This window comes from Apium graveolens, chromosome 5 (genome assembly GCF_009905375.1).
Source record: "Apium graveolens cultivar Ventura chromosome 5, ASM990537v1, whole genome shotgun sequence".
Taxonomy (NCBI): domain Eukaryota; kingdom Viridiplantae; phylum Streptophyta; class Magnoliopsida; order Apiales; family Apiaceae; genus Apium; species Apium graveolens.
The window spans coordinates 292927613-292938484 of NC_133651.1; the positions used below are offsets into that span (position 1 = coordinate 292927613).

Below are 10872 nucleotides of genomic sequence, written 5' to 3' on the forward strand. Positions count from 1 at the left end.
TACTCTTTTGGTCGTTAAAAAAAAGTTTATAAGAACATATGCACTGCACTTCCGTTTTACTTGATTTAGGGGCTTCTGATGGAGAGAGAGTGATGCAACCATTCTTTTTCAAAGCCATCAATTATTGACGGAGCAACAATTCATTAATAGAAATTTTAATAATCAATGGAGTAGCTGATGGGTAGCAATTGATGGGGCCTACCTGATTTTTGCAAACTATGCTTGCCAACGTCTTTCACAACAGCCATCCAACATATATATATTCCAACATATATATATTGACAACACTGTCTAAAAGTTATGTATATTTCAATATTGCTTTCAAGGATACTCCCTCGGTCCCGATATACAAGTCTCTTTGACTTTTTACGCGTATTTTTAGGTGAATAAAAAGAATAGCTCCCTTGGGACGGAGGTAGTATTATTCGTGAGACCATTAAATAATTTAGTTGAATTTAAATATATAATATTTAATCTATATTAATAAGTAAGATAATTAATATTACATAATTATTTATTTAATGAATAGTAATTGATGAATTGATGTAATTATATAAGTGTATAAAAATATTAGAGAAAAATTCATTTTGCGTGAATAATAACCAACGGCATTTGTTTAATTGATGAATTGAGGCCCATCGAGTGCATATGCTCTAAAATGTGTAAGCAACTCTTTCCATATTGGCCACCATATCAAGCAAAACAAGCTAACAACACAACAGAGTCAAGTGACAAGTATTGCATCCACCTACATATATAAACCAAAAAAGTGCAAGTTTTTGCGGCTTTCCTATTCTCGAATCCAACCTTTCACATCACACTTTAAACCCTAGTCTCTCTCTCTCTCTCTCTCTCTCTCTCTCTCATGGAGGCACGAAAACCAACGCAACAGGAATTCACAGTGGCTTCACTATCTCACTTCTCATCATCTTCTTCACCTCCCAATTTATCTCCTGTCATTCGTTTCCGCTCCGACTCCGGATTATCGGAGCTCCGATTCGAGCAAGGCTCCGAAACTATCAGTTTCAATCTCCAAACATCTCAGGTTAACTTTTCATGATTAATATTTTTTATTCTTATGTGTTGTTTTTAATAATAAGGCAGTAAACACGTGAAGTTTATGATTAATTTTTGTTTTGTGTTCAGGTCTTTAAATTAGGCCCAACGGAGTCCATATGCGTATGTGAAGGTTCAGAAACTGACAATGAGGTGTGGAATTTAAGTGCATTGGTTGTTTTCTTCGTTTCGAGATTTAATTTTGTTGTGCACATTTGTGTTTTGTTTGTAGTAGTATGTGTGGAGTTTTAATTATTGTTAAGTAGTCAATGTGAACTTTCCTAACAAGGTAACAACTATTAAATGTTGAAATTTTGATGCATTATAATCTCTGATTTTGGAAAAAGGATCGTTCCTTTCTTAGTAAAAGATGCTTACCTTTCTAATGATACTTATATTGTAGTCTTAAGTAAAATGTTATAGAAATGAATAATTTTAGTTAAAAAGTGTGAGTGGACATGAGATTTGAGAGTCAAAAAGTAGCAATTATCGGCAAGTTCTAACCTAGAAACGAAGCAAACTTCAAATGTAGAAACTCACTCATTTATGGAGACTAACCAAAATTTTCTTATATACTAGAACAATATCCCAATTGCGGCCGTCTGACTTCCCCACAATTTTAATCATTCTCTCTCCCGCGTCCCTTTTCTATGCTCTTCACATTAATTGAGACGGTGTATGTATAGCTTCTGGAGTTAATTAATAATAGTAGTTTTTTTAAACTATGCGCTTGACAAATAAAACATTCACTAATAATTTTCTTCGGTTCTTGTGGATGAAAATGGTGAAAACTTGGCACAAGATTTTGCTAACTTATGTTTCAACTTTATCAATGCTAGTTGATTCATGTCCTCTGACATACTTCTAGTATGTTTTGAGACTCCATCTACCATTATATTGATTAGTATTTCAAGCAGCAACATATTGTTTAAGAGAATATATATAGTGAATTACTAGATTTATTTTTTGTGTTTCGCTAGTTGTGGTTTTAAATTTATTTTTTGTGAGTTTCGGCTTCCTCTTTAATGAAGTCATTGTGTAGCCATGTTACAGTAATTGTTGTCTATCAGTTAACGTCTTCCTTTTGATTCAGACAATCTATTCTAGGGGGATTAACATTCAGTTCAAAAATGAGGAGGAATCTAGAAACTTCCATTATGCATTTAAGGAGTGCAAGAAGGAGGCTATCACTCAAGGTGCTAAATTGATATTTATTTTAAATTTATATGAAAATGATAATCCGCCTCTCATTTAAATTAACCTGCCTTTTATATTGTTTTTCAATATCTTGTATACAAATTTTCAATTATCGGTGAGCAATGTTGATGGTACGATAAAAACAAGCCTTTCTTTGTGTTATGCGAAAATAGTCTATCCCAAGAGATAGGAGCTTTTAATTGACTGAAGCTTTTGTATCAGTTCACAATTACAACAAGGTATTTAAAAGCATTATACACTGGATCGCAAACTCAGACCATAAGATTGTGTATCAAAAGAAGTACAATTATTTTCTATAATTGAGCATGAATGTACCTAACTCGTGGTTGTTTTTTGTTCCCAGCATCAAAGTTACCTAATGGGACAACGTTGGATTCTAAAAGCAAGTTTGATAATAAAATAGAGGCATCTTCTGCAAAAATGTATTTCCATTACTATGGGCAATTACTGCATCAACAAAATATGCTGCAGGACTATGTGAGAACAGGTTATAACACCAAAATACAAATTGCTACTCCAGTGTTGTCCGTCTTCATGCTAGTTTAAGATATTTTCATGAAATGCTCATTCTGCATGTAGTGCAAGAGTCCCCCCCCCACCCTCCACCCACAACACACACACACACATTTTTAAAATTTGGATTTTCCTAGTTGAGGATTGCGATGTCTCTTAATTCTCTTAATTCGACTAATACCATTGATGTACTGATGTACTTTCACATTGACGCTGCACCACAATTGTTTGTTTCAGGTTCTTATTATGCTGCAGTGATTGAGAATCGTGCTGATTTTGCCGGTCGAGTAGTGGTTGATGTTGGCGCTGGTAGTGGCATTTTATCATTATTCGCCGCTCAGGTACCTTGGTTGTAAGCATGATCAATTGTGAACTTGAGAAGAAGTATCTATATTCCTCATTAGTAATGATCTTATTTTTCTTTGTGTCTTCTATCTATCTTAACACCATTTAATCAGGCTGGTGCAAAACATGTTTATGCTGTAGAGGCATCTGAGATGGCAGAATATGCTCGCAAGCTGATTGCTGGAAACCCGTTATTGAGTCAGAAAATTACAGTGGGTCATCAGTTTCCGTACAAGAACCCTAGTTGGATAGTTTTGGGCTATTATCTCATTTGTTGATGGTATTACAGGTAGTGAAGGGTAAAGTAGAAGATGTCGAGTTGCCTGAGAAAGCAGATATTCTGATATCTGAGCCAATGGGTAAGCTGAGGTTCTACATCTTTCCGGAGATAAACATTTAAGACGATGCTATATTTTTAACTCAATTAGCTTTGGAATACAAGCGGATCAAGTTTGTCATTTTTCAATTTAGTAATTAGATGTATAATGATTTCAAACTCTTGACAGTGCTTTTAGTGTCAAAATGAGGTTTATATGCACAGAGTACTTAAATTCAAGTTAACATCAGAATGATGTTGCTTCTTACGAACAACTCAACTCTCATATACTCTACAGTATAAATTGCCTTGCAACCTTTCTTACTAGTTCTGGACTTATGGTAGAAGGTGAAACTGCTGAGTTGAGCTTAATATATAGTTATCTTTTCATTATAATGTATTAAGAAATCTATTTGTGTTGAGTGATAGATAATGTAATCTGTTAGGCAATGCTTATTAGGGAGGATTTTAACGAGAGATAACGTTTCCTGGGATTCTAGTCCCATCACTATCATTCTGTGATTGGAACATAGTTGCTGTTTTGGAGTGCTGATGTTCGAGTAGTGGCATAGCAAATTTACTATAGGAGGACTACTATTAGTATATGCGTTTTTGTTTGGAGTATTATGATTCGGTGAGATGAATATATAATTTCCTGTTATCTCTAACAGTAGAATTTGGTATTAACAGGGTTCTAAATATGATTTAATATTGTTAAAAAAGGTATTAAATTGCATAGAGTGTAACCAAGTAGTAGTAGTTAAGTACTTTGTCTACTTGTTGTAGGAACCTTATTAATTAATGAAAGGATGCTCGAGTCCTACGTGATTGCAAGAGATCGGTTTCTTGTTCCTAACGGAAAAATGTTTCCTACATTGGGGAGGTGAGTTAACTTATAATCCCTTTTCCTAGTGAAGAGTCATATTTGCAGCTTAGATGTTTATGATGATCCGTGTCTGTTTATTAGATTATATTACATGAAGAAAAGAAAAGGCTTTTACTGTTTATTTATTTTGCGATCCCAATATTTGGAACAATTCTTATTTTTATTCAATGAATTTTTTTTTTTTGTTATTTAATTAAACATGCACACGCCGGCAGTCGAACTCTTGACCTCCCGCAAGGGGGACAAGAGCTCAATTACTGCACCAACCCTTTGTTGGCCTCAATGAAAAAAATTCTTTTTATATTAGTTGAATGAATTTACAGACTCCCCTTCAGCATATATTGCTTGTTCTGGTTGGTCAAAAGTTGATTGACTTGTATACACTTTTAAATTCAAAGTTGATATAAGTTTCTTTTTTAATTTAGCCATTACAGTTATGTTCACAGTGAACTATATATCGAAAAACTTTATTGCTAAAATTGCTGCTGCAAATTTATAAAGAAGTTGCACTAGTTATGAATTTGGAAATGAGTTGGATCGAGTTTAATGGTAAAAAATGGTCATCTTCTTTGGAATGGAAGGATAATAGTTTTAGAACAGTAGCTAAAGGGAAGTTTAAACTGTTGCTTAATATTATGCTTTGTGTAAGAGCTTTGCAAATTCTTTTTTCTTTGTTTAGTATATTAAAGCATTTGCATAGTTCGTTTTCTCCTAACCAAGCCATTCACTAAAATGTTGAGATCAACTTGATTAACAGCTTCACGTGCAAACACTTAGATGTTGACTAAAATTTTAAGATCAAAATTATTACTTGTACACACTTGGAATTTTGTTGTAACTATTTTTAATGTTTATTTTTTTATTAATAGATACACTTAGAGATGTTAAATTTTTCTTGTCAGTTTTAGGGAGGGAGGGGGGGGGGGGGGTGTCCTAATTGTTGCTGTTGTGCAGCTCCTGTAGTATGTTTTATAGTTTTACTTTCTTAATGAAATTTCTGCTATTGTAGAATACACATGGCGCCTTTTAGTGACGAATACTTGTACACTGAAATCGCAAATAAGGTTAGCAAAATGTATTAATTTCATTCTAACACAACTGATTGATTTTTGTTTTTGGGTCAATACGATGCTCAGCCTGCTTTATAACAGGGATAGTTCTTATTAATGTTTCTCTTGGAGCCAGTCCTATTTTCCTGCATGTGTTTGTATGTGGGCATGATTAAATTTTATTTTCACCCAAGATAGTGAAAAGTTTGAGTTGCTGGTTATCTCGTCATATACCTGATGGGGACAAGAGATTAATTGTGAATACAAGATTATGCAATAGCGGGTTGGGAAATTCAAAATAACTGTGTTGCAAGCTTACTAAGAGGATTTAAGTATCAAACAATACTTATTAGTTGTCGGGAAATGTTTTGGGGTATAAGGTAAAAGTAGTGTCCTTGCACAAACCTTAATGCGGGAACTAAATTTTGCTTGCAGTTCTTTGCTTATTTGTATATCTTTTGTGTCGAGTCTAAAATTAGAGTTTGTACTTTTCAAATCACAGGTACTGGCCGAAGTAGAAATGTGTTATGTTGACATGCATTTCTTCATTTCTTATAATTGTAATTCATGAAAAACAAAATTTTAGTATTGAAATTGGATCTCTTAGAAGTCGTCTTACGGTTACTCTTCTCTTTCAGGCTCTGTTTTGGCAGCAACATAATTATTACGGGGTTGATCTGACAGCTTTACATGGAACTGCATTTCAGGGATACTTCTCTCAGGTCAATTTTTGCTAATATGTATATGTGCGTGTGCGTGCGGCGCTCATAGGTTACTACAATATCGTTTTGGTCAAAATGCGATCATCTAATGTATGGATCATTTTATTAACGTGAGTTCCGTGCTTTCTTCACTCCCTTACATCCAGTTTTTATTTTTTTTATACAGCCTGTGGTGGATGCTTTTGATCCTAGGCTACTGGCCGCTCCTGCAGTATCACATGTGATAAACTTCACAACTGTAAAGGTATTGGTTAAAGTGGTAGTTCTATTTGTGATGGCTGCTGCTGTACAAGTTCTACTTCTGCAAAAGTGCATTTTAGATGCTTTTGGGTTATAGGAACTTTCGGTGTTTCTTCATCAGCAAGTACCTTACATAATAATCATATGTAAACATGAAAATTTTATGCCTGGATCATGTTTTTTCACTGTAGTCTTGTTAAGTATCTTATGTTCCGAAAGTAGATCTTTATCCTGCATTGGTTTAAAAGAAGTTTTTCAACTCACTTGTTCAGCAGTTGTGTTCACAAACAATGTATACCAGCATAGAGGGCTAAGCAGGATGTAGTGCTTTCCCTGACAAATATGCTCTAGGCCTTTATCTGAGCTAATATAATATTTGCCTATATTAACTAATATTTAATCATGAACAACGTAGAGAATACTATTTCCTTCATGAAAATGGTTGTTAAATGATGTCTGGCCTAAACAACCGAGCTATACATTGGATCCATCTTGTTCACTTTGTTGAACATATTTATGATCTTAATAATCTAAATATTTCCTTAAATGTATTGGTTTCCTCCTAAAATCATAAGTCAATGGTGCAGAAAAGCTCTTATGATGTTCAGGTTTGTTGGATAAAGGGATGGAGTGCGATGATAAAAAAATCGAATCAGTTATGCAGTTTGTGTTTGCCGTTTTCAATACAAACATACCCCAAAAGAAAAACTTGAAGGCAATAGTTGAACAAAGTTGCTTGTTTATTAGAAAATTTGTAGTGCTCAACGCGCGAGTATAGCATTATACCATGAAAGTATCCATCTATTGTTGTAATTATCTGATTTGGGTGGTATTAGCTGTCCAATGTTGTTTATGTTTGATCACTATAATTGAAATAAATTTTGCTTACCTGCTTCTTTTCTTTTCCATCTTACAGGAGGAAGATTTATATGAAATTAATGTCCCCTTAAAATTTACATCAACTGTGGGTACCAGGATTCATGGAATGGCTTGCTGGTTTGATGTATTGTTTGATGGAAGGTTCTCTACATGATTAACAGTTATGTTTGTTCTTAATGTCATTGACTTCAGAAAGTTGTGTTCCCTTACATGTTTGATTTACAGCACAGTGCAGAGGTGGCTGACCACTGCTCCTGGTGCACCTACAACCCACTGGTACCAACTACGCTGTGTTCTTTCTCAACCACTTTTCGTCATGCCCGGACAAGAGATAGTGGGTCATCTTCACATGATTGCTCATAGCGCTCAGAGTTACACAATTAACTTAACTATGTCAGGTTGGTGTTGCCTGTATTTGCTGATTATATATTGTATAACTACTGATCATATCTAAACATGTAGCGGAATCTCTTTCATTAGTTAAAATGTGGGGTCCTGGTGCTGAACAAGGAGGAATTCTGCATACATCATCTTGCAAGTTTGATCTTAAAGAGCCTTATTATCGGATGTCTCAACCACAAGCCTATTCGTTGACACAAGATCAGCAACCGCATCAGTTATTGCAATCAGAGGTATTAACTAGTGCTGTCATTATGACTTAATACATGCTCTTGGTGCTGATGTAGTCCTCAAAAATCAGTTTCTTTTGCTGTTAAATCAAAATAGAGAATTGATAATTTCTTGGGCGTGTTTCCTTCTACTGACTACTAGTGGAGTAGGAACATTACTATTTAATATTTGTGTTGTAAAAACTATAAACTACCTATTAATTTTCGAGGGAGACGTTATGGAAAACCATAATGAGTTAGAATCATCAATATGGACGCTTTCTGATTCACGTATGACGTACCTATGATTTATTTTGTGCAATTATAGAGAAACTTACAAAATCTTAGGGAACTTGGAAGGGTCAAGTTTGTCAGTGTGTCCAAAGATTCATGCGTGGGTTTTTGTCGTTGCTTAGGGGCTTATTGGAAAATAGAATATGGTTTATGAATACTCGGGAATATATCCTTGGTAGGTGTATGAACTTGTTTGCCAATTGGAAACTTTTCCTGGTGTTTTGTGTGTGTGTGTGTGTGGGGGGGGGGTTATAATCTTTTAACTTCCATCGTTTTTCCATGGGAAGATGAAGCTGGTAATAGTTACTCTTGTCCCTTGGCAGGATATACATATACAATCCCGGGATGATGAAGTATCAGAATTTATGCAACAGCCAAAGAAAGATCCTGTTTCTGACACCATTGATAGAGTTATGTAGGCGTATATATGAAATCATAAATTGTGCAAGGATGTTGATGGTTATTCCGTAGGTTTGGAGTTGCGTGGGTTTCCTGCTTTGCTTTAAAAGCAGTCCTATCCAATGCTAGCTGTTACTTGCATCTCTTAAAGAGTGAACTTCCCTTGCTGGCTAATTGGAGTACAGTTTTTCTGTATAATGCCTCATGATTCTGAAAGTCAGTCAGGTCAATTATTTATAGATCGGTTTTGTTCCGTTTTTTTACAGAAAAATGAAAAGAAAAGAGAGCCTTTAATATTTAGTGACAGTAAATTTAACTTAAGATTAGTGGCTGCTTGTCCTGATTAAGGATTCTTGTTAGATCCCTAAACCCTTTAGGAACTGCTAAAACATTGTTTCTTTTATATTTGGGCAAGTATCTTCTCTTTTCGTGGCCAAAAACCTACTTGGTCATTGTACAATATAATTGAACATTAAATTTGAGAGTGGACTGTGATACCCTCCCTCCCCCCCCCCCTCCTCTCAAATAAATGATTACTTCTATTCTATATTCCTCGGAGTAATTGTTGTTAAACTTTTGTGATTATGGTTTTTACAATCCATTTCTTGTAAGTGGGAGTGTTGTGAATATTTCACACTGTTATAATGTTCTGATGGTTGTATATTACGTTGATAGGAACTAGGAAGCACGACCTATTAATACAATTTGAAACTTTTCGAAACTGGAATCCTGACCGAGACCAAACACTCCTCTTCTTGTTTAATGCATCATGCTTAACCATGATTTTGTGCATACATAAACAAATTTAGACTGCAAATTGCAGTCCCGTACGAGGTCATTGATATGTTGCATTGATGAGATCCATTGTTTTTTTCTTGGAAAATAAATTTTTATTGCACTTTTAAGGTACAACACCAGGGGCATACCTTGCAATTAACAAGAAATTTGCTATAAAACCATGAGAAGTCATGAAAGCCTTCTTAGGCTAAATTATATATATATATATATATATATATATATATATATATATATATAAATATGCGATTAAGTATCAAAGTGATTATTAACTAAATGTCATATATCAGTTTAATCATGTAAGGGTTATTATTTAAATCACTAAGGTCATAATAACAGATAACTCAAAAGATGTGCTCGAGATTTTTATTTTTATTTTTATGGAGTTTTATACATTTTTCATAAATTCTATTACAACCAAATAAAAATTTATAAATTCTTAGTATTTTAGATGATATAGTGAGATTTTTAAAATTGTATCTAATTATTTTTATTAAAATAAAAAAAGAACTGCAAAATTAAAAATAAATAGTAGATAAAATTTAAGAAATCTCATATTTTATAATTCGTACTTTTTTCATTTGGTTGTAATATAATTCAAGAAAAATGTACAGAACTCCATAAAAATAATTTTTAATTCTTAAGCACATATTTTGAGGTATCTATTTGATATTTATTAAAAATTTAGTGATTCAGATGATAAACTGTTAAGTTAAGTTTAGTTTGATGGTTAAACTTATATATTGCATTCAGTTGAGTGACCAGTTTGATATTGAATCTATAAATATGAACTAATATATATATATACATCATTTCCCGATCAAAACTATGAGTACAAATTTATAGCGGAAGCGTACCATAATCGAAAGAGGTTTGATGATCTTGAGAGAAAGCGAAGAGCTTGAGTTTAGGGTGATTTAATCTTCACTATTCTTGGATGGGGTGTGTGTATTTTCTGAATATTCACTACTAGAAAATCAGCATTAGACATCGCACATTAGACATCAGTCAGAAAAGTCGCTGATATTAAAAGCCATTTTTACATCACATAAAAAAAAGTGATGTCTTTTTGGTATGTTTACATCAGCTTTTGAGTAAAGTGATGTCTAAGTTGTTCTTTTAAAAACTACGTCACATCAGTTAACATATAAACCGATGTCCAATTTTTTTTAACATCGGTTGACATAATAACCGATATCTAAGCTCAATTTTAAAAAATTAGAGCCCGCTGCTTCTCCCTTTTGCTCCCCGCCCTTAGCCAAATTTTTTCCCCCCTTAGTATATTTCCCCATCCCGCCTATTCACTCATTCACTTTAATAACATTATAACATAAAATTAAAAATAAATCAAAATCAAAACAAAAACAAAAAATTACAATCTCCACAAAAACAAAAACAAAAACTCATTCAGTCATTGCCCCTTTCTCTCTCGACTGCTAAACCTAGAACTCTCAAATATATGCTTACTGTCTTTCCCCCCTTTCCGATTAGACCTTGAATCTCCAATTAAACCTCTCAATTTCTTCAACTCATCTCTTAATTTCTTACTGTC

At 33.8% G+C, this 10872-nt stretch overlaps 1 protein-coding gene across 2 annotated transcripts; it reads left to right on the plus strand.

The window, feature by feature from the left end:
• The first annotated feature begins 674 nt into the window (after window positions 1-674).
• LOC141659148 (putative histone-arginine methyltransferase 1.4) lies at window positions 675-9074 on the plus strand. Of its 2 annotated transcripts, none has more exons than XM_074465898.1 (15): window positions 675-1045; window positions 1147-1209; window positions 2150-2252; window positions 2618-2761; window positions 3025-3128; window positions 3246-3344; window positions 3422-3491; window positions 4235-4331; window positions 5344-5398; window positions 6022-6105; window positions 6272-6349; window positions 7262-7365; window positions 7450-7622; window positions 7687-7856; window positions 8450-9074. In XM_074465898.1, exons 1-15 carry the CDS (start codon window positions 866-868, stop codon window positions 8543-8545), a joined length of 1620 nt encoding a protein of 539 aa, XP_074321999.1. In that variant the 5' UTR covers window positions 675-865; the 3' UTR covers window positions 8546-9074. The 2 variants fall into 2 exon arrangements, with proteins under 2 accessions (XP_074321999.1, XP_074322000.1); XM_074465899.1 differs by having other exon boundaries at window positions 676-1045; window positions 7705-7856.
• The last annotated feature ends 1798 nt before the right edge of the window (window positions 9075-10872 follow it).

Coding starts and splice junctions, on each gene's coding strand:
- LOC141659148 (XM_074465898.1), top strand. CDS start 866: ATGGAGGCACGAAAACCAACGCAACAGGAATTCACAGTGGCTTCACTA. Junction 1,046..1,146: donor TCAATCTCCAAACATCTCAG/GTTAACTTTTCA, acceptor TTTTGTGTTCAG/GTCTTTAAATTAGGCCCAAC. Junction 7,623..7,686: donor AATTAACTTAACTATGTCAG/GTTGGTGTTGCC, acceptor CTAAACATGTAG/CGGAATCTCTTTCATTAGTT.